At 31.1% G+C, this 25216-nt stretch overlaps 1 protein-coding gene across 1 annotated transcript in view; it reads right to left on the bottom strand.

Annotated features, from left to right (window-relative positions):
* LOC144835253 (uncharacterized) overlaps positions 1-25216 on the bottom strand; it is a 97386-nt gene that overhangs the window by 64541 nt on the left and 7629 nt on the right. The window contains exons 16-54 of the mRNA XM_078690315.1: positions 24531-24959; positions 24148-24174; positions 23572-24012; positions 23423-23446; positions 22849-23295; positions 21990-22448; positions 21734-21757; positions 20672-21103; positions 20221-20247; positions 19625-20059; positions 19422-19454; positions 19141-19182; positions 18736-18974; positions 17554-17831; positions 16816-17093; positions 15350-15552; positions 14901-15078; positions 14454-14573; positions 14108-14230; positions 13660-13863; positions 13175-13417; positions 12813-12983; positions 12283-12454; positions 11055-11332; positions 10525-10722; positions 10015-10209; positions 8199-8309; positions 7963-8088; positions 7440-7568; positions 6824-6955; positions 6241-6344; positions 5956-6122; positions 5574-5679; positions 5033-5234; positions 4583-4742; positions 3194-3519; positions 2741-2860; positions 2395-2478; positions 2027-2115 (exon numbers count right to left, since the gene is read on the bottom strand). Coding sequence (XP_078546441.1) covers positions 2027-2115; positions 2395-2478; positions 2741-2860; positions 3194-3519; positions 4583-4742; positions 5033-5234; positions 5574-5679; positions 5956-6122; positions 6241-6344; positions 6824-6955; positions 7440-7568; positions 7963-8088; positions 8199-8309; positions 10015-10209; positions 10525-10722; positions 11055-11332; positions 12283-12454; positions 12813-12983; positions 13175-13417; positions 13660-13863; positions 14108-14230; positions 14454-14573; positions 14901-15078; positions 15350-15552; positions 16816-17093; positions 17554-17831; positions 18736-18974; positions 19141-19182; positions 19422-19454; positions 19625-20059; positions 20221-20247; positions 20672-21103; positions 21734-21757; positions 21990-22448; positions 22849-23295; positions 23423-23446; positions 23572-24012; positions 24148-24174; positions 24531-24959 — 7556 coding nt within the window. The remainder of the gene's footprint in view (positions 1-2026; positions 2116-2394; positions 2479-2740; positions 2861-3193; positions 3520-4582; positions 4743-5032; positions 5235-5573; positions 5680-5955; positions 6123-6240; positions 6345-6823; positions 6956-7439; positions 7569-7962; positions 8089-8198; positions 8310-10014; positions 10210-10524; positions 10723-11054; positions 11333-12282; positions 12455-12812; positions 12984-13174; positions 13418-13659; positions 13864-14107; positions 14231-14453; positions 14574-14900; positions 15079-15349; positions 15553-16815; positions 17094-17553; positions 17832-18735; positions 18975-19140; positions 19183-19421; positions 19455-19624; positions 20060-20220; positions 20248-20671; positions 21104-21733; positions 21758-21989; positions 22449-22848; positions 23296-23422; positions 23447-23571; positions 24013-24147; positions 24175-24530; positions 24960-25216) is intronic.

Below are 25216 nucleotides of genomic sequence, written 5' to 3'. Positions count from 1 at the left end.
GCAAGTAATTCCCAGGGTGCTAATTTTAGTTGACTACATAAATCATCATGTCTATTTATTCGTTTCTGTAAACGACAATGTATTATAGTCCTGCGGTACGTAAATTTAATATATATATAAATTTGATATCCACTCCGATATAGGCAGTTTTTAAAAGATGTTTGAAAAAAATTCAAGCATATGTTACAAAAATATTTGTTATTTATTTTACCCAAAAAAATTAATAAATGAGTTTATTTTCTATATAAAATAATGACTCAAATGACTTTTGATGATAACCAATGTGTAGTATGATTCATCAGCTTTAAATCGAGCCTAATTCTAAAAGAATTGATGCATTTCATCAAATACTGTGCAATAAAATAAAGTTATTGGTAAAATTGCGTGAAACCTCTAACCCGAAAGTGCATCACCAAAACCGCATCACCAAAACCACTTAAGAATTGGGTTTTCAGATGTACCAAAGTATGTCTCACACAAAAATCATATTGAGACCAATCAGACTAATACATTTTTTTTAGGGGGCCCAGATAATACAAGATTTTTTTTCTCTTCTTTTTATTGAAAATCTTGCATTCATTTTCTTAAACAAACCAAAACTCCTAGGATTGGCTACATTTTTGGGTTTAACACCAACATCATGTTAGTTATTTATTCAAATATTGTTGAAATAAATATTAATGTATCTTGTTGACATAACTGTATGAAACAATTTACAAAATGACTGAGGGTACCGCTTTGACCGAAAGTATTATTTTCCCCTGTTGCATATCAGTGGCGGTCGAAGGACTATTATAAAGGGGTTACCCAAAGAGTCCAGGGATGTAGAAACCTCCAAATGTTGTTAAATGACACCCCTAGATAGCTGGAAATGGTACTCTTGCACATAAAATTCATGATTAATGGTACCTGGGAGCAGAAACGGGATAATTTTTTAGTCACCGGTTAAATGGCAGCTTAAAAATAATTCGATTTTAGGGTCTGTTTCTGCTGCATAGCGCCGAATAAACCTAAAACTATTTTGAAATAAATGGTTTATTCGGTGCTATGCAGCAGAAACAGAGCGTAGCCTATTTCAGTTTTCCGCGCCGGTTATAAAACACACGTGACTATCAATTGGATAAAATTGTGTTCAATGCGAACCTCTGGGGGAAGTTCCCCGATGACAGTATTTCCAGTACGGTTATACATTCTAATAACTATAATCAATTAATACAAATTAATTAATTATTATCAATTAGGTATTTTAAAAAGTTAGAAAAAAAATATGAAGTTGCTGCTATAAATTATTGAGCATGAAGGTTAAATTGTATTATTTTCAATTCAATGCTAAATAAATCAGATGTTAAAACCACAATTTTCAAAATTCATGTTCCTTTATCCACTATAAACTGTACAATAGTGTTTTGCTTAAACCACACCACGGAAATTAGGCCTAATATTACCGATGTATGGAAATGAAGATAAATAGGGTACTACACGGAAATACAACAGTATGTTTTGGCTTCCTTTCATACCTTTCAATCATGATGCGCCACAAGCAACTAGACAGTCAGAAATTCATTCTGCGCATGCTGAGAAAACTATTTACAAAAATATGCTACCGCCTATACATTGTTGTGCGTGGTATTGTTGACTGCTGGTTAAATTTTACGGTGCAGTCTGCCAATTTACAAATATTCTCTTCCAGCCCTGGACTTCTATAACGTTATATGGATATTGTATACGATGAAATGGGATCTAAATTTTAATTTAATGGCAGAAAAAAAACATTTAGTATGAAATTAAGGGTGTTGCCCAGGCCACTAGGGCAATACCTCTGGGTCCGCCCCACAAATTAAACCCTAATTTAGGCATTTTCCTTCAACAAATGTCAATTAAATGTTGAATTTTGAGTACTTTTTGGCTAAAGTGCATTTTATACATTTCCAGTTTACCTACATGACAAATAAACTGAACCAACAAGTGAAAACTAAACTGCAACCATCTTACTCTTAACATAAATTATATATACTGGGTAACTTACAGTATCTTCAGAATCATGTGCAATAACAGTGACTCCATAGTCTGGTGAAGTATGCATTTCACAGTAAACAGGGAACGGTGACAATCCAGCTATAAAATAAGTAGTACCTAATAATGTTACCCATGAATAAGAAACATATCAAAATGTATCCTATTGTAGAATATTCATTACATTGTATAGAAAATATGTATAAAGTAAGAACCCTTCTTTGGGACACCTCTATTCAGGGGATACCTTGTGAAACAAATGAGAGACAATACATGATTTAACATTATGGTCAACCCAGTACCTACTTATTCTTCATTGATAACCTGAAGGACAAGGGAGCTAATGATAGTAAAGCATCATTATAGGACAATGTAACTTACCATCAGGACCATCAGGATCTACAAGGTATGTTCCACTTTCATCAAATCCTTTTTCACGATATGTTTGGCATGATGCTTCAATTCCTGAAAATAAACAATTTGATTAATTGCCAATACAATCAGTAACAACAACATATACTATATTATACTAAACAAAACCATATACAACATGCATTAGTTTCCTTCAGTTTCAAACTGTAAATTTTGCTAGCCATATGTTTAATTGTCTGAAACTTGTTAGGAACCTTATAATCATATTTGAGGTCTAGATGAAATCAAAAATGCAAATCATATTTCAAATATAGCAATTATTTATTAAAGCAATACTTTTGAATTATTTTCTTACCAAACTGTTGAGTGGCACATTTAAGTGGGCCAACAGAATAAGTAGCATTGCTGTCCTCATTTGCATAATCCAAAAACGTGAGGCTCTTGATTGGTAGTTGCTCCATACTGATGATTAATCCTAATAAAAATAATCATAAATAAATGCTATTTGAATGATGATAATATTTACATTATGTTCACTTTGTAGTTTGTGAATCGAAACTGATATGTGAAATCTTGCACAGCCCAAGCAACCAGGTGTTAATCTGGGCTGCCATGGATAAATTAAGTTGAACTACTTAAAATAAAAAATTAATATCATGAAATAAATGCATAAATGCAACAAAAAAAAACAACTAATTCTTATCTATATGAAATGTTAAAAATACAAAAATGTCAAATTATATCTTGATGATATACGATTATTATATTATTATGATATACAGTACTAGGAAAAAAAAAATATCTATACCAGAATCTGTTGTCCATTCTCCACCAGGGATATCACAGTTGCAATTATATTCTGGGTCACTGCATGTCTTTGTCACCCCACATCCACACATATTTTCCATGCTATCTGCATTACCCCAAGAATACACCTCTTGACCAGATGTTGTGCTCCAATAACCTTGTTTGTCTTCTGTACTAAACAACCGCATGTTGTGGCATTGTACTGAAATCTCTTGCGAGCAGAAAGCTGATCGAGCAATCAGTTCCAAAATGTACTGATCAGTGGTAATATATTCAACAAAGTCTTGACCATTTCCATTTCCAGGACCAACAGGGATGCTAGTTTCTCTGTGCATATATAAATATAATATAATAAAAATATAAATCATAATAAAGCAAATTACTAATTTATTTATTAACTGCTATATAACATGACTATAATAAGTATTTAATTCATCCTCACTTTGGTTTGATCAAAGTTGGTTGCTCTTCCTAATTGTACATACTGTATAATAATAATACAGAATATTATAATTTATTCTAGGTAAGATTGTGCTGAAAGAAGAGTATATTTAGGAGAAGGTGATTACTCTTGAATATTACAGAAACAAAGCATTTACAAATTATTCAGAATAAAATATTGCATCTAGAATATTATGTATAGGCATGTTAATAACAATGATTGTAATTATGCAGAATAAAATAGTGTATCTAGAATATTATGTATAGGCATTTTAAGGAAAATGATTGTAATGTAGTTATATAATTACAAATCTTAACCATATTATAGAATTGGACTTATATCCAATATAACAGTTCAGAAAACTCAACCCAGAAACATCCCCCTTAGAGATTGACCAGTTGTTTTTCAGGAATATTAAAACCAATTAGTTCCCTGAAGAATGAAGTTTACTGTATCTAACCTTTCCAATTGTAAAACAATTAAAGAATGATAGTTTTTAATCAGATATTTGACAACCATATCCATCATTATTATACCATTAATATGTAGCTAGACTAGGCTGATGGAATGAGATATGCTAATGGACAGAAGCTAAAATACCCTAAAGTTCCTGCAGGACCCAGACACACCTAACATCGACACCTTATCCACAGTTCCTCAGACACAACTTACAGAGACAGACACACACCTCATCCACACCATCATCTAGGATCCTCTATTCCTGTCTACACTGTAGTTATACACTGTTACACTCAGATTATCATATTGTACGAAGTTGAATAAAGTATGAATACAATTGCAACCAAGCAAATAGAGTCTCCCAATACAGTAAAAACCTCTACTATTACATTACAGTATGCATAATTATACATCTTGTTGTATAAATCTCTTGTAACAAAAATCACTTAACAGTATACTATACAAATGGAAGGTGTATGATAAACTCACCTGTTACTGCTGATAATGGTGACAGGTACTGTATATGATGTCATATCACAGAAGACAATGTGTGGCAGAGCAGAACCATCAGATCCATCACTATCAATGAAGTAAGAACCATCTTGATCTTCACCTGAATTATGCAGCATAGTGCAATCACTTTCAATATCTAATGACATAAAAGATGGAAGCAGGATAAGCAATGCATAAATTACACAAACCAACAGTGGTGTTGGTAGTCTATACAGGTACGGATCTCACGAAATAGACTTAATAATTCAACAGACCAAATTGAAAACTTAAAATACAACACGTTTTATTACCTATTTCTCAGAATTATCTCTTTGAAAAAATATTGTACAGTGATCGTACATGGTAGTTACCACAACAAAATTAACAAGATCAATATAAACACGATACAACCTCTTTACCAAAAAACTATTTCAAATTTACACTTACTGAATTGTTTGGGACCACACTTCATAGAATTTAGTCTCAGCATGCTATATTTCGAACCTCCCAAATCACCAAATGTAAAGGCAGTAATCGGAAGCACTTCTTTATCAATAATACGACCAATATCGGTGCTGGTTTCACTTGATCCATCACAGTTACAACTACCCTCTGGGTTACGACAGGTTCCAGTAACACCACATGCACACTGTAGAAATATTTAACGTCACATTCTCCAATATTAAATGTGTTTTACATATCATTACCAGTTAGGATGAAAAAGTTTCTTATTCATGTTTAAGTTCTTGAGAAATGGCTCCATCTTACATGAGCGAAAACTATAACAGTCATTCTCAATGCACAAGAAGTAAATCAAATAAGAATTTATAGAACAAAAGTGGAAACTGGTACAAGGCAGAAAATAAATTAATACCAGAAATTGAATTTAACTATGCTACATTTTGCTTAAATATTGAATTTAAACTCATTCCTATACAGATTTGACTAGACACATCTGAGAAAAAAATGCACAGTAAGCTTAATTTACCTGATTGTGTTCTGTTGCACCTCCCCAGTTCTCATTTGTGTAATCATTGACGTCATTCCAACTACCAAATCCATTGAGCAATTGAGCTCCACCTGAACAGATGTACCTGCAGTTTAAATTTTACAGAATACAATCTTTTATTATTAATATAGTAATTTGAATGTGATGTTTTGTTTGCATGAATATTTTTTACTGAAATCATTTCTGGAGCAAAAACATAATTTATTTGTTTAAAAAGACATCTCTCTTTGGAGAACCGCCTCGTGAATTAATAGACCGAAAGATGAGGGCATATTAATTTATTTTTAGATATAAATACATCTAATCAGTAAAAAAATTTTAAAAAATATACAGTACTTAATCTGTTTTTATTGATACTCACTCCATCTTTTGGTAACAGAACATAGATGCATTTGTGGCTGCTTTAAGTTGTTCAATATCTGCATTATTGTAAGTTATGACTGTGGTTCCATCTTCATTGATATTCTCTTCACTAGAATCATGATTAAATATCATTATACCAAATTCACGAGACATGTCACATTCAACCTATATCATTGGAAAAAAGATTAACATCAATGTAAGAGACTAATGTATTAATGTAATGTATTAAAACACATTAGAGTTTATCATATACAGTATATATCAACATTAATAAGTGACTTACAATAAATGGATCAACACCATCAAAACCATCTGGATCTATAGTGTACTCCCCACTTCCAACATCTCGTCCAGCTTGCTTATAGTCATCACACGTCATCAAGATTTCTGGTATAACAATACAAACTTCAATATTAATAACACACTTAGTTTACAAAAAATCCCAAATTTTCATCTAATTGTTTCTATTTTACTTAAGTTGATGCTTAATATTAGTTATTTAGTTTAGGGTGACATCTGTCGTGAACAGCAATGTCAATTAGTTCTACATTTATTGGAATGGTGGATGAAACTAAGCCAGGACTGTTTAATTTGATTGGTCCTAAAAATGATCAAGGGCTTCTCTCGTCCAGTGCCCACCTTGATCAAAAGGAAAGGCATGAATGCGTCTGAAGCAAATACTAGATGCAGGGGCTGCGATAAGTGTCAGCAGTGCTGATTTCAAATGCCTAATGGGACCCCAGCTCCATATACAGCACCTGGCCCAACGTTGCTTAACTTCGGTGATTTGACAAGAACCAGTGTTTCAATGTGGTATATAATGCTCAATATAAACCTTTAATATTAATAGTACAATGAAAACTTACGTAGACAGCCTTGGTCTGACAAGCCATCACCAATGTAACCATTATCACATGGACATTCGTAAGATCCAACAATGTTTAAACATGTTGAATATTCAAAACATTCATCGGTGCCTAACTCACATTCATCAATGTCTAAAAACATAAATTTATTTTATTACATGTATGACACACTTCTCGGATAAGGACTGTAAACCGTATGTCCAGTGTACACATCTAGCTCATGTGCACATTAAAGAACCTAGTACATTTTTTGAGACGAGACAGGGTAACTCCGGTGTACTAGTACACACACAGCCACTGATTATAACTAAGCCCTCCGGCAGACCAGTGTTTGACTGAAGTCAGTATAAATAAATAACAAATTCAAGTTGTACTATTACTGGGGCATACAGTACTATCATATATCAATTTACTTGCATGTATTAAACAAATACACAAAGTTTTAGATAAATAAGGAGCTAATCATAATACATTGACAGTCATTTTGGAACATCATGAGGTCTGATCACTTATGTGATTGGAAGTTATCTAAGCAGACATGGAATTATAGAACAACTGATGAGTGGATGCAGTGAACCTTCATTGTTATATTTGTACTTGTTGTGCATAATCTTACCATGACATTCAACTTTTGGAGCTTCTCCTTCATATCCAGGGTCACATTGACAGGTATTATCTTGACTATTACAGAATGCTAAATCATGAATCTCCCGACAATGATTGTCAACTGAGCAGTAAGTATCAGCTAAACATAAAATAATAAAATAAGCAGAATTATTATGTAAACATTCATAAAATAAAAAATCTTATTATCTATGGCCATATTTCAGCAGACCAATACAAATTAATAATATCTCATTTATCTGATGTAATCATTCATTTTTGTAATGGCTGCGGACACATGGCTTAAGTAACTTCCAATAATCAATACATACCAATATTGTACAATTGCATATAACACACAGATTTATGAAGGATACATAAAATAGCAAGGCAAATTAGTGAACACAACAATGTATAAAAGTAGCTGGATCCCAGCTGAACAATAATGAAGAAAAATAATGAAAAACTAAATAAAAATCTTTAGTTTTTCTTTATATTTAATATCTTGAGGCTTAGCTGTTGAATTTGATACTTACGGACACATGTTAGTTCATCTTCAGGCATAGTAACATAACCATCTATACAATCGCATTCAAAGGAACCAGCAGTATTTCTGCATACACTGAATTCTCCACATATCTGATAGTTACACTCGTCAATGTCTATAACAAAATATATAGATATACAATTTAGCATTTACAATACAGCTAATATGAACCAAACATTATAAATTGTCACATTTACTGAAATCAAAGTTGATTTAGTTACTCACCCGAACACTGTAATTTGCCATCTCCATGATAACCTTCTGTACAAATACATTGGCCATATATGCAGTTTGCATTGTCTAAACAGTCATGATCATCATGGCAATGGGCTGGCACTACATAGTTGTTATAAATACACAGTTATTCATAATTTAAACAGAGATTAGTAACAAGGTGGATAAGACATGTATCAGTCGAACATTAGAAACATAACATATAATATGTTTGGTCTAAATTGCCTACTTCATCATAATCAATAGCGGTGTAATTCTTGTTATTTAAAATCATCTGGGACCTTATAGATTCAATTGATAGGTTCACGACATGTATTATGGGAATTTTTAAAATAGAAGACCCGTCTTTAAAATATCTGATTTTGAATTTTATTGCGTAGTTTACAAATGCTTAAAAGTATTTATTAAAAATTATACTATTGTTCCTATTCTTAATTAGATTATATTAAATAATATATCTCTTTTGTTAATATTATTTAAAATCCAGTCCATCCAGTATTTGGTTCTTTGCTTTTTTAAAAATTCTCTTTTGCATATAATATTATGATGGGGTGCAGGTCAAGTCGGCCCCAAACCGTCTCGGCCAAAGTCAAGTCGGCCCCACGTCAAGTCGGCCCCAAGTCAACTCGGCCTCAAGTCAACTCGGCCTCAAGTCAACTCGGCCTCACGTCAACTCGGCCAAAAACTAATCGGTCAACTCGGCCACAATAAAGTATGGAACGCAAAAAGTGCTTAATATTATTATGATTATTACTATCCACTCTTTAAAAAAAATTAAGAAATAAGAAAAATACTCATACAAAAAAATCATCTCATTGCCGATATGAATAGAAGTACCCGCGTGTTACAAAAACACGTGCAGGTACCACATTTTAGTAAATCGAAGACGTAGGCCTACGTTCCACCATGGAGCTAAAAATAGCTCCATGGTTCCACCGTTTGGTCATAGAAAAATGATCGTACATATTGTTTTTGTCCATGATTTGCGTTTTTAAAAAAGGGGAATCCCCCGGTCAGCGAAAACACGTAGCAGTTGTAGATATCGAAATAGCTGCCAAAGGTGCAGGGAGGCGCAGCTACGAATTGGTTTAAGATGTTGTCGCCTAATAAAATGCATACACTGAAGAAATCTACGCGTGATTCAACCATGGAGTTAACATTATACCTCAATGATTCAACCAAACAATCTTATTACACCTAATAAATGTCCTCGCATATCGGACATGTTTATTGAATTTTGACGCACGAACGAACATACGCGCCCACGTACGTTCATCATCATTATTATTGGGCCTACAATGTGTTCCTATTTATTATCCAAATGTTCATATTGTAATCATTAATAATAGTATGAATGCTAGCTTATTAATCAATTGTTTGTTATGCGCAATTTGTGCAATTTGAATTTTTATTAAACGTAAATAAAGGAAAGTTGGTGAAATCCTTCTTATTTTTTTTGCTAAATGTATTATTGTCTAAATATTAATATTCATTAAAAGTCAGAATTATTCATAGGTAAAAAAATATAAAGAAATATTATTTTATCAATCCCCTTCCTTTGCACCTTTTGCATTCCATACTTTAACGGGGCCGAGTTGACCGATTATTTTTTGGCCGAGTTGACGTGAGGCCGAGTTGACTTGAGGCCGAGTTGACTTGAGGCCGAGTTGACTTGGGGCCGACTTGACTTTGGCCGAGACGGTTTAGGGCCGACTTGGATCGAAATCTTATGATGACAAGTACACAAATCAACTATAAAGTGTGAGTATTCAACTGTGATAAAACTTTACTTAAAACGAATACTTACCAAATTCACAAAGCACTTGATGCAATTGTGCACGATCACATGTTTGCATATTCCAGGTGTACTGTGCATTATGATTTATCAAAACACAATCCTTTGATTCATCATTGTTAGCTTGGCCTCCTTGAAAGTTAGTGTAGCTAACATTATATCCATCAACCCACACTAATTCACCTTCCGTCTCCATATCAGACATACCTGTATAAAATATATAATATTAGAATAAAACACTACTGCAAATGACTGTATTATGTAGGATATCATCAATTTGTTGAATAATGGTGATTATACATTATCAAACAAGTTAGAACCACTGATGTATTTACAGAATTTCCAAGAAATACTCCCAGGTGAATTTAAAGCTAAATCTAGCGTTTTTCCTAGTTCTATTAGGTTCAAGCTAAATGTATCCATTAAAGCATTTATGATGATGATGTAATATTATTTTTACTGATATTGTATGTTATAGTTAATAAATCAAAATAACTATAATTATGTAATAACTGCACTTACCTATCCAGTAACTGTTACTGCCATAGCCATACCTATCAAGGTAGGTGTTGATAAGATTTTGTATATATTGATTGTAAATGACAACCGGTTCACCACCAGTATCAAGGCAGCTTATCCAGGCCTCACTAAATGGTTCTTCATTCTCATGTGGTTTGTAACACATGTGGCCAAGCTTCATACTACCTGTAGGACAGTGTTCTGAAAAAGACAATTAGTGCTTTTTATTTACCAATGTAATCAATTGAAAATAATGTTCTGTATCTCCTTCTTCTAAAATGAAGAACCAATTAGCTGGTTGTGAATTCGTCGTCATGCAATGTTATACTTTCAATGCAGATCTCGGCTTAGTAGTAGAATCATAGAGCAAGATAGTCTGCACCTTTTGGAGCTGTAACAACTGATAATGCTATGCCATATTACATCAATGCCTATCAACTGACAGCTTAATTTCATACTTATTTGGAAAAATAGATACATTTATTTTTGCATAATCTGATTTGCTTAATCCTAAATGATTTAATAAAACAAACCTCCACTAGACATTTCACAGACATAGCCAGCTTGTACAGAGCATGGGACTGCTTTCCATTGGCTAGATTCAGAGTCTATAACAACACATTCCCCTCCTTCTGTGAAGGCCTGCAACCAATCGCTGTAGTCATTCTCGTCAAACTGTATACCATCCATCCACATCATTGACATATCATCTCCTTCTACAATGTCTTCTCCTTCAACAAAGAATGTTTTCTTACGGAAAAGTCCCTTAGATAGACCGATAAAAAGATCAGTGGATGCACCCTCTTTTACACTGTAAAAAAAATAAATATATAAAATGTTTTATTATTCATTTTAAAGAAATCTTCAGATAATAATTGTTGCAGTAACCCAATGCAACAATGTTTATACTTTACATAATTCATAATTCCAAACTCAACTAATTATCTTCAAACAGAAGAAAATTGAAGTATTCTTTTTGATTTGAACCATTACATCATTACAACAACATCTACAATTAAAACACACCTGAGTAGATTCTTTTCCTTTGATTAGAGGATTGTTGTGTCATGACATTCAATAAACTAGTCCAATGAACAATGTCCTTGAGAGTGCAATTTTGTTATGCGAGTGAAATTTCATTACATCTTTCGTTTATATATTCATTCTTATTACAATGAGCAACCATGGGGTGACACAAGGTTAGGTTGTTGACTGGAGCATTGACTTTTCGTATTTAATCTTTCTTACTCCAACACATGATAATTAATCAAAGACTGCTTTAAGCATAGCATTTCAGGAGCGGATCTAGGATTTTGATAAAGAGGGGGCCTTTCTTAATCTAGACTTACACTAAAGACAAACATTAAACTAAATTGTTTTTATATTATAATTTAGTTTACTTACACTTTTTTTTTTGAAATATCAGATTTTAAAAGAGCACAAAAAAGTTAAAAACATTGTCGCGTTGAAAAAATTCAAGAATTGTCAGCGTGTACGTATTTTTCCACAAACTATGACGTAAATTGTGAACCATTTGATTGGTCAATTGAACCAGGATTGAAGATTTTTACGATTTTTAACATTGATTTTTACCCCTTTTTCCTGTAAAACCGTTGATATAATCGTATGTAAATGGGTGACGCTTCAATGACATTAAAAAAAAAATATATATAAAAGGGAGAGCCTGGGCAGTTTTTTTAGGACTGGAACTTTCCATATCAATATTAGAATGTATAAAAATATCAAAAAGCAGTCACTTACTTTTGAACAATGAATGTGTTATCTACATTATTGAAAATACTGGCAAGCTCAGAGCCATGAGCCTTACACTGTAGATAAGCATTCTCAATAGTTGTTGGTGTTTCATCTTTGTAGTAACATTTTCCATTTTCACTCATCTTCCAGCCGCTGGGACAATGTTTGTGGATTATGGCTAAAGATAATCAAAAGTAAATATCTATTTAAGTTTGTCAGCAAGCAAATGAGTTTGTTTCCATTGTAAAAGATAAATATAACATTTAACCTTTAGTTCACAATAGTTAATAGTACCAGAAAAAAACACATATAAAAACATAATTAGAAAACCTGCTACTTTATCATTTTGTTTCTTGTATCAGCTAATTTCTAGACTAAATAACTAATTGGTCTAAAAAACCTATTATTATATTATATACACAAATTACTAAATAGAATATTTCAATATTATTAATTATAATTTACAGTTGCTATTGAACATCTATATTTTTTAAATACAACCAATAATTATATTTTCCTTTTTAAAGTTGACTTACGTGTAATACACAAGTATGCCTTGGCATCAGAGCAATCTGCATCATGGTAATAATAATTAAAGCTGTTAAGTTTTAATGTCACACAATTCTCAGCATGATTTACATCATTTGGTTGTCCATTTGCCCATTTTGTGAATCCACCAATGTTTCCATTAGACCACACATGAATATCTATACAGAGACATCACAACATTAATTATTTGCTACCCCATGACCTGCTTTTCATCATTGGTTTAATAGCATAACAGTATACTACAAAATACTTCTGGTATTATCACAAGATATTTTAATAAAAAAAAGAAAAGCAAAGCGAAGATACATGTTTATAAACCATAGTACTGTGTACAAATAGCACTTATTACCTTCAAAATGTTTATCATTCAGTCCTATCCAGTGATCCTGGTTACCAGCTTCTAGGTTAAGCAGGTAGTTGTTTACTACTAAGTTAAAATCTGTTTCATTGTGGAAGTATGCTAGATCACCACCATTGACACTACAGTCAGCTCTTGCATCATCAAATGTTTGTGGTTCTGGTACCTCTCTTATGCAGAACCCTTCACCATCAATCAGTAATAAATATTGTCCTTCTTCGCACTCCAATACAGCTGGTTTTATTTTGAAATAATTCAAATAAATAAGATGGCTTTTTAAAATGTGTTCTATAATATGTGACTTCATAAAGTATATCTTTTTATAATATTTATTTTTTAAAGTCAATATTTTAAAAATTGATAGTGCTTTTTATCTTTCATATCTCTTTCTCTATTAAAATACTAAAAGTTTGGTTTAATATCGAGATCAAAGTAATCTGGAAGTATTTCTATAAACTAATTAAAGAAATACTTACGTTCTGTGCATCCAGTATTGGATTCAGGAGCCAGTGAAGGATTGCGTCCATTACCAATCAGACCTTCTGGGCAGGCACATAAATATTCTCCATATTCAGGGATGTGGTTAATACAGGTAGAATTGTTTACACAAACTGTACTGTACAAATAGCAAGGATCATTCGAGTAGTCTGCACTGTCTGTCGCAAAAGTTATTCCAGATTCTAAGTTCAAAAAGTAAATCAAATTTTAGTAAATATTTTAATATTATAGAAGGTATATATTATATATATATAAAATATAATCTAAAATCTATGTCGAGCAACTTAGTAACTTAATGGAACAAAACTAAATTTTAAAATCCACAACATTTTGATTTCCAAAAAGATGAATAAGATTTGGTATTTTAAATGTTCTATTCTGTAGTATAGTGGCCTAAAGTAATCAAAATCGATAAAAATAGCATACCTTCACAAACTTCACCAACACGAATGAATCCTGGATAGCACACACAGCTGTAGGTACCTGGTTCATTAGCACAGTTGGAGAACTGTGGACAGTCTGCTTCCTCTGTTTCGCATTCATCGATATCTTTAATAAGATTTAATTTTGATAGTATATAAAGTTTCTCATATTCTAGTAGATTATTTTATAAACCCTTCTATAAAACAATTCTTTAGAAAATATGTAACATCAAGGTGATATTAAAGAAGTGTCTTGTAAGAATTCAAACAGAAAATGCCCAAAATATCTCTTTTTTCTATAACTGTTCTTTCAATATAGTTTGAAATGTTATTTGTCATTATTATGTTACCTGTACAAACATCTCCATCTCCTTCAAATCCTTCATGACATTGGCATACATGATCACCTTCTGTGTTTGTACATTCTGCATTAATGTCACATCCATGGCCTTCCAAACATTCATCAATATCTATAAAATACATTTATAGAATAAGTGTCAAAGAATACTGTTACATCAACCTTTCAAAACTTGTAATTAAGCTGATGATTATTTATAAAGGATAATTGCCTGCCTACATTACACAGTTCAAAATATTAAGTGAAAATGAAAGAAAACACTTTGTTAACTTTAAGTTTTGACACTGATGATATGTATTAATATTGCCTACCTTTAGTTCAACTACTTAATTACTTTCTACTGTTTACCAAGTATAAGATACACAGTTTCTTTTCTTAGTAAGAGTAAATGTTGATGGTGATGATGTAACCATTTGTTGAGACCATATTTGATACAGACCTTGACAGTTTTCAATACCATCACCACTAAGACCCTCTGGACAATGACAACCATGAACACCATTTTTAGCTCCACAAACCGCATCATCATGACATGTGATATCTACACATTGTATTGCACCTTCTGCATGGCATATACACTCACGACTACAGTCTTCAGTTGTCCATACTTGTTCAATCTTAATAGAAGAAATTAAGCAAATAAATATTGACCACAAAAGAAAAATAAAAGGAAATGCTCACATTCAATTTCTCTTATAGTGTTTTACAAGTACTGAAATATATTCTTACAAATTTAAAAACTAATGGTTTATAGATGGGCTTTTAAATTAGACCTTTAAAAAAATTATGCAAGCATTGAAATACAATTAGACTTTGCTTTTATTAATATATTGTGAAAGTAATTATTGATAAAGTTAAGCTTATTCTTGAGGTCTTTGGGTAGTCTACCTCATAGTATGTTCCAAATTCATCTTGACAACCACATTGATCACGAGCAATGCAATGAGTTCCACTTAAGACATAATTCTCATCACATTCACAACCCTCAGTGCAAAAGTCTGGGCATTGATCTTCTGGAGTATTGGTTACACAGGTCTCAGGGCAAGATGTTGCACACATCGAATAGTGGCTATGAACTGGACATTCCATAGCTAATGCAACAATTTAAAATAAAATTGTATTACAGAATTGTGAGTATAAATATATGTTTACACAACCATACAGTAAATAAAATATTACATCGATTTTGAATTTTTCTCACTAACATCATTAGTAACACGTTTATATTTTATTTTGCAAAATTTGTTGATAGGATGTTCTTGTTTTTTTGATAAAATTAGTTTGGAAATAATGAAGTGGAGGTAAGGGCCAAACAAATAATTGTAATAAATAATATAAACATTATTATTTCACTTGTCTGTTTAAATACATTAAAATTGTAATATATAACCATGCCATGCAACTATTAAACAAATTATTCACACATCTGTGATTATAGCATAACAATTTCTAATTTTTATCACTATGTCAGCATGCGGTAAGAAACAGATTATCTATTATTTATAGCAAATTGACAAAAGGTCTATTTTAATCAGGAAATCAACTTTCAACAACATGCATTTACTTTACATTATACTCTATATATTTTATATTTTTATCACAACTAGCAAAATTTGAATGAAAAATGAATGTGTCATCCAGCAAGACACAATTACATAGAAGAATGTGCTTCAAGTAACAATGAGAATCACATGATACATCTGGTGAGAACAACAAAACAACTGAGAAACTTAAAAAGTTATGTTAATTATAATATATTACAAAAATACTACATAAATATTAAAAACTAAACAAAATGTTAAAAAATATACACTAAATGAAAAATGATGATAGTTAGAGGTGAATACAAAATATTGGCAGAAATACACAGCTGTATTCAGGGAACATTCATAATTAAAATATCAAAAATCAAAACTAATGGATTTCATGCTGTGATTGAAAAAGACATTTTGACTGATAACATTTATTATGCAAATTTACATTATCTGCTTAATGTTGTTTTGTTAATATTATGCAATAATCATAATTTATAAATGAAATTTATAAATTATAATGTGTTGTTAGTGTCCTTGAGAAACAAAATGAAAATTGTTCACAACTTGATTACATTACAGTTTTTATTTTGTTTTTCTGGGTTATAATTCCCAATCAGTCTTTTAAAAAAACTTAACTTTTGTTAAAGATAAAATTGAATTACAAAAACTGAGAGATGAAAGAAAACAAGGAGAGTAAGGAAACATGGTAGATTAAAACTGGGGACTTTTAAAGACAAAAACAAGGAATTTTGAGTTTTTTGTACACAAATAGTAAATTTAAGATTAAATTAAGTATAATTAAAATATTAAATATCTTACAACAAAAATTTTCTGTTCTGAAGGAGTGTGTAAATTGAATTCCATGTGCACTACAGTCTTGAAAATATTCCTCCAAGTTGTTACAGATCATCTCATTACCGCCAATGATACACAGATCATAAACACAAGATTGAAAGAAATCAGCTGGATCTAGCACTGAATGACAAGGAGCAAATACACCATTTGGATCAGTGATTTGACCACAAAGTTCATTTGAACTATATGCTTCTTGTGCCTGTGGATCACATTCCGGTTCTGGCTCTGTTTCAACATGGCAACTGTAAAAATATAACAAAATAAAAGTTGATTTTTTTTTGTACTAAAAAGTGACTAATTAACTAACTAAATTAAAAAAGAAATAAAAAAAAAAAAGTAAATTTAAAATGATCTTAAGATCATTAGCACAAACAAATTTATCAGATAGTATGATTGATTTATTTATGTTTATTTATTTATTAAAAAAACTGATTATCATTTAATAGTGTAGGTTTCTTTTCAAGCTGTTTATAGATGTTGTGTTGTATGAATGTACATTTGGTTAAGACAGGAATGATATTATAGCACATAAAACAGCAAATTGGCAACACACTGAGAATTCAAAGCTATGATTCTAAAAAGTATTTTATGGTCACAGCATTGGACTAAAAGTTAATATTTTTTTTTTTTAATCAGAATGAAAAACCCCAGAGCAATACTCATTTTTTTAAACGAATTTAAAAAAAAAAAAAAAAGATTTACGTTGTATCCACATTCCAGCTGTTACCCCAAGAATTGCTATCAGGTGCTTGTAGAAGATTAGGCATAATACGATCATTATCTGCATTTCCATCGTTATTGCCACATAAACCTCCTGTGTTGTTTACATACTCTTCACCAACACCTGCTTGAACACGTGTGTTTCCATCATATTTAACCCAAAAATCTAAGTCTGAGGTAAGCAATACATTGCCTCCAACATATTCTATCATTAAACCTTCAGTAGGGTTAGATGGAAGTGTAGTCTCTACTCCATTGAGCTGAAAGTTTAAAGTATTAAAATAATAAGCTAATATTTAAATTGTTGTGGCTTTCTAGTACTATGGAATCAAAGCAAGTATATACCTATACCAATACCCAAGATTCCCATAGTAATCTCAAATAAAAATAATAAGTAAAATATAAGATGATTTTTTAAAAAATTTGTTTTTAATAATAACATTATATAGTTTAAAGATATAATGTTCAACTGAAAAAATTATTTTAAACAATTGTTTTTTTTAACATGCCATTTTAATGTTACATAGTAGTTATTGAAATAAATAACAGGAATAATTACTGAAATTTTTCCTCGATAAATTATATATTAAGACATCCTTACTTTTAATTCTAAACATTGCCTAAACCATAATTATCGTAGTCGAACGATTTCGGATTTAGTCCATTCATAAATTTAGTATTCTAGGATTTACCGAAAGATAGAATAATAAGAATACCTATATTAATCATTATAAACTTAATGGTTATAATATGATAAACAAAAAACATAAAAGACAGAGAGGGAGGTGGAGTTAATCTATACGTTAAAGAAAGTTTAAATTTTAAATTACGACCTGACTTGACTATAGATGCAAATATATCTGATTCACTCTTCATTGAAATCGAAATCAAAACATGAATTGAAAAGAAATATTTACCAGTTATCTAAATGTAATTGAAGAGAAAATAGTCAACTGAAAGCCTATGGTTTTCTGGTTAATTGTAACTGTTATTTTTGTACACAATATCATATTTTTTGCAGCGAAATGTACTAACTTCATTACACTACAAAATGGCCTATTCAAAGATTGATTTTGTGGGACAACACACACATTACAACTGAAAAACTGTGGCAATAATTTGTGTGTTATATAATTTTGTATATGAGGTAAACTTGAAACTTACTAATACAATATTGCCTCTTTTTAGGTCTATAGTTAGACCATCAACCTCCACTTTTACAAACTCAGAAAATGAGACACGTGTTCTACCATTCCTGAATTGGTTTTTGACATATACAGTAAACAAAGGTTGTTGATGAAGCATGTCAACTAGGTAAATGTATGTGCAATTGCCTTGGAAGTCTTGTCGTCGACCATCAAATGACTTATAATGTGGATCACCAAAACCAGTGCATAAATGATCTAATTAAAGGTAAAACATAATATAATTATAGCACATTCAAACTAAAATTAATTCACTATCAATGTTATGCTCATGGCATTAAATCAAATAATATGCCAAAATGTATTTGTAAAATAAATAAATTTACTAGAATATGTGAAAAATAAATTTAAAAGGTTAACCTACTTTGTGATCGTGGTCTTCTACGTCCAATATGATTCAGTGTTGCTATTTTTCAAGAAAAATTTAAACAAATTCTAAGAATGTTTTTAATACTTTTAGAAAAAAATTAATTTAAATATATTATGTGTTGTATATTAGAAATTATTAACCTAAGTTGTTCATTCTGATGTTAACATAAACTATATAGAAAATAAACAATTTACAGTGTTGTAAGATTTCTTTGTATAGCAGAAACAAGTTTTCCACAACAGAAAATAATAAATAAGTTATGTTGTTTCTCTTACCTGATTCTTCACTGCTTTGTAGTCCAATGTATTCTAAAATTATTTAAATAATTATTTTTATATACAATACAGTGTATAAATACAATTAATTAATTACAGCATTTATTCAAACGTTTTAATAATACTTCATGATTAAAAAAGATTATGAATTTCAAGCAAACTAAAGTAGTAACATTGACACTATAAAGACTTAATTTTCTTACCAAGTTCACAGAATCTGAAGTTTCCTGAACTTCTATAACCTGTGGAAAATCCAACAAAGTTGACCTCCAGTGGAGAAATGTCAGTCCACTGCATAAAAGCTGCTTCTCCCCTACGTCCAACAGCTATCACACCATCTTCCCAGGTAATCCAAAAGCTACGATATTGAGTTCTACTAACCATTCCAGCACGCTGATGTGCATGTGTTACCTCATTACGACAGCCACGGCAGCGTCTAATAACTGACCGTGTATTTCTCCATCCACCAAGAACAATCTCATACATATCTGGTTGATTCTGGTTCATATTAGACAATGATATATGAACATCATTTGATGCTTTAACGTCTAATGCGAGACGAGTACTATGTATACGGTCATACTGATATCGATACCAAAATCTTGTATCAGTGTTATATTCTTCAGAATTTGAACACTCTGGAAAAAAAAAGAGAATAGAAAGAGAGTTGAAACTAAAATAAACAAAACACTGTATGTATTTATCATTGTCGTCATAGGTTGTCTGCATTAATATACAATCCAATTAAATAATTTCTATCTGTTTTTATATGAATCATGAAAAAAAAAAGAATTCTTACCATTGTTTGAATTACGTTCGGCTAGTACTGAAAGAGATATAAATACAAATAGTAAAAACATGTAGCTGTAAATAGTAATTAATGAGTACAATTATGATCACTATTGAACTAAAAGGCTGACAAATCATTCACACCTAGTGCCAACTTAAGTTGCAACACCATATTCCTGAGAATACAATACAATACACAATAAATATTTTTCCAATTAATATATTATTCATGGTCTACTTATTACATAATATTAAATTAATAGTAAATTGAACATAAACAAATAACAACAAATTATATGGAATATATTGAATGGAAGCCAACACCATTTCAACAAATAGCAATCATTGTGGGGGGAAAAAAACAAAAAAATATGCAACTCTATATGCAATATGCAAATCCTTATATTTCATTTATTTGTCAAAGTAATGATTTCTATCTGTTTTGACAATAAATATTTTACCTTGTCCACAGAATCTGAAAGCTGCAGCACTACGTCGACCAGATGAAAATCCTACAAATCTTACTGGTAATGGGTCTTCATCTTCCCATTCCATAAATGAGGTTTCACCATTCCGTCCTACTCCAATATGACCATTACCAAAACTTATCCAAAAAGTTCTATATTGCGAGTTACTGACAACAGGCTGATTATGTTGGATCATAACTTTCTGGCATGTTCCTTTACATCGCCTAATGGCACTTTTTCTTCCTCTTGATGCACTTATAACAATTTCATAAATGTTTTCCAGATCATAATTCTGATTGGAAAGTGCTATTGATACTTCATCATTAGCTAGGACATCAAAGTGAATTGTGCTTTCTGTTAGTGGCATAAATGGATAGCTAAACTCATACTGGTGTGTTGTTTCAAACACAGGTGATGCACGGCAAGCTAAATAAATGAGAAATAAACAAACAAATATATAACAAATTAAATATTCAAAAAACTAAATATACAAAACAGAACATTTAAAAAGTAAATACAATTAATTTACAATCACAACATAATTATATTTCAGTAGTTTTTCTTTGGTTTTATTTTTAAAAAGGGAAAAGTTGTTTTTAAAAGTGTACTCAATTATTTTATTGGATACCAAAAAAATGATTAAAACTGATTATTTGGTGAACTAGACCTAAAATTGGATGTAAAGGTTTTTAAACGGAGATTTTTTTTTTTAAATCCAAACCTCTCTTGAAAGAACAACTTATAATTAATGTAACATTTTTTTTTGCAATTTCAGTGATCCATATTATCATTAAACATATTGCCTCAAAGTAAATAAATAAAGATTTTTATAACTACAAATACATAATTATGTTATGGAACAGGATAAGACATCAATTTATAATGTATTCAATCAAGCAAAAACAGTGCAGTGTAGATTTAATAAAACAAAAAATAAAAAAATAGGGAACAAATAGATACTGCTGATTTTCAACTATTGCTTTGAAAAAATTATAATCATATAATTGTTAGTAGAAATATGATATGTGTAATAAAGTAAAACAATACAAAACTAACCTGCATTTTCTTCCTGTGCCAAAACTGAAAATAAAAACAAAAGTTTGATTAGTTTAGGATACGTTTGGAGCAATGTCAGAAACATAAACAATTCTATGGTATGGCTAGTCTTTGATTTGGGTTAATCAGAAGATATGACCAAAACAGTTGTCCTTTCAATGGGTAAAAAAAGTGGATGTTTCTAAACCAAAAACTATATAAAAAAATTACAACTTTCACAATTAATCAGAATATGTTAATTAGAAAACCAAAATACCTTGACTGCAGAACTTAAAGTCTCCAGGTGAACCTTGTGTTGAGAACCCAACATAGTTAACAGTAATTGGATTATCATCTTGCCATTCCATAAATGCTTCTTCTCCTACTCTACCAACAGATATCAAACCATTGGCAAAACTAATGTAAAATACTCTCCAATCCCCTTCAACCACAATATGATGACGCGAAGTGTAATCCACTTGCACACACCTGTCTTTGCATCGACGTATTAAAGATTTAGATTTTGATCCTTTACGAGCACCAATTGTAATGTGATACATGCTGTCAACATCATAACTTTGTGGAGACAATGCAATATGTACATTCTTATGTGCACGAACTGAAAATGTCAATGACGTTTCTTGAGTGCGACTGAATGGGTAAATGAAGTCATATGTGGATTCTGTAGATTGCAAAGGTGCCTCAGAACAAATAGTTGTCTCATTGATGTCAACATCTGAAAAAATGTTAGTGTTCTCCGTTATTATTCTCTTTTATTAGGAATTTATTAAAACTGTGAATTACTTGTTCTAATAAAACACTTTGAGTACTTTATTATTAATATTATGGTATTACTATTGCAAAAGACAATTGACAATAAGAAAACCATGTTGAATGTACAACAGTACATCAATGTAATACAGAAAGTTACAGTAATAAAATCAAAATTGTTATTATCCATTCTCATTTCCCAGGTAGAACACCTCCTTTCCAACACCCCTATTCAGTTCTACTATGTAATAAAATTTTGAAAATAAGGAATTGACAAACACAGCTCAGAAGGTATTGGCTTTCGAGAACCCCTTAATATAAAAATATGTTTCTTGCGAATATTATTACTGAATAAAAACACTTACTAATATCACAAAACTGGAAGTCAGCTTCAATATTTTCGGCAGATTTAAATGCAACAAAACGTACATCAACAGGTTCTGGATCTAACCATTTCATCATTGGATCTTGATCAGGCATACCCATTACTATGGTACCATTTATCCATGAGATCTGAAAACTTCTAAAGTTTTGAGCACTGAGAATGGCAACACTTCTTGTACGGTACTCTACCATTTGTCTACAACCTGTATGTTTGCATCTTCTTATCACTGACTTAGCATTGTTCCATCCACCAATTACTATCTCATATTTCTCATCAACTTCAAAGTTTTGCGATGATAATATTATATACACTTCTTTTGCTGCACGAACATCAAACACTACACTAGTGGTATCATTTGAGAGTTCGTTAAGAGAGTAATCATAGGTATTATCACCAACGGCATGCATCAGGTGAGCTTGGCTACAATCTATAAATACAGACATAAACAATGTATTGACAAGATATTTCAAATATGAATTTTTTTGTGTTGTTTTCAAAAGGTGGTAAATAAATGAAATGCCTATGCAATATGAAAAGAATACAAATTAACTTACATCTTACAGCTCCAGATTGTAATGCTGTGAAAAGATACAAATTCTTTAAATTAATATATTTATTCAAATACAGAATATAATTTTATAACATGTTATTATTATTCCTATATAATTGTTAAACTCTATAAATAGCTGTTTCTAATATTTACCCAAATCACAAATTCTGAACTCTCCAGGAACAGCTTGGTCTGTTGCAACTGCAATATAGTTGACATTAAGTGGATCATCATCTATCCATTCTATAAATGCGTCTTCCTCTTGCCGTCCAACTAAGATGTGTCCTTCATGAAAACTGATCCAGAAACCACGGAACTCATAATTTTGAAGTACATTGACCAAACGATTTGTCACAGATGCCTCAGCTGCACAGCCAAGACAACGTTTAATCAATGATGACCTTCCATTGCCATTACCGAGTATCACCTCATACATGCTGTTCATATCGTGCTTCATACTTGATAGTCGAATATGAGCTCCTTTCTGTGACTTTACAGAAAAAGCTACACGAGTAGTTCCTTCTGGTAAACGCTCATATTTGTAAATTGATGTGTCAGAGCCATCAGTTTCTACCACTGGGAATTCCTGACAAACTGAAACAAATTCATGCATGTGGTATGGTTAGCATTTCTTAAAAGATCACAAAATATGAACATATGATACATTGCCATTTATAAAATATAACTAAGGTGATATAAATTTAATATTAAATATAGAATTATACTTACTTGTTGCATCACTAGCTTCATGTTGTTCTAAAAAATTAATAAAATGTAATTATTGTAATAAAGTACTTAAATCTAAAGTACCAAAACTTTATATAAATTGCTGAAGTAAAAGAAGAGTACATTCAATTACTAATTTAAAAAAATTTGAACTTTAATTTACGTTAAATTCAATCTTACTCTCCTTGCTTTCTTAGTGTAATTCGCTATTTTACAAACTAATATATATATATTTACTAATTATAAACTTTTGATTTTTATGTATTATGAATGAATCCGAAGAAAATCAGTCCAACTGTATTGAACAATCAATTTATATATTAAATAAATAGTGGCATCAAATTCTAAATCAAATGTGAAATTATTTAAAACAAAATATATCTTACGTAGGTTACAGAAGCGGAAGAGACCCTCATTGCCTGTAGTTTTGAGACCAATGTATGCAACATCAAATGGATTATCATCCTGCCATGTTAAAAATGCCTGTCCACCAATTCTCCCAACAGATACAAGACCATTTTCGATTGTTACCCAGAAAGTTCTCCATTGATGTTCTGAGAGATATGGCATAGACTGGGAAATGTGAGTTTGATCACACGATCCAGGGCAACGGCGTATGGATGCTCTTCTTCCACGACCACTTCCAATCAAAATCTCATATACTTTATCAACAGCATAGTTTTGTGATGAAAATATAATCTGGACATCGTGTCCTGCCATAACATCAAATACAATGTTGGTGGACGTTATTCTGGTGAATGGGAAGGTATACTCCTCTGAGCCATCAGTTCTTATTACAGCATTTGTGGCACATTCTAAAAAAAGGAATTTATTTCAATTAATTTATTTTGACTCTTTGACTATGGAGACAATAATTTGTGATACAAAATCATTGAACTGTTTTAAATTTTGATATTACAGAATTACTTTGAATAGAATATTGCTAAATTTATTTTGAAGAATGAAGAACATAGCATTACTACAATTTTTATGATTAATTTTGAAATTCATAAAAATGTGTTTATACAATAATTACACAGTTTCCACACCTTTCTGCAGTTTAGAATCAAAT

Source organism: Antedon bifida, chromosome 1 (genome assembly GCF_963402885.1).
Source record: "Antedon bifida chromosome 1, ecAntBifi1.1, whole genome shotgun sequence".
Classification (NCBI taxonomy): Eukaryota; Metazoa; Echinodermata; class Crinoidea; order Comatulida; family Antedonidae; genus Antedon; species Antedon bifida.
This window is presented reverse-complemented; position numbering and strand designations above follow the sequence as displayed.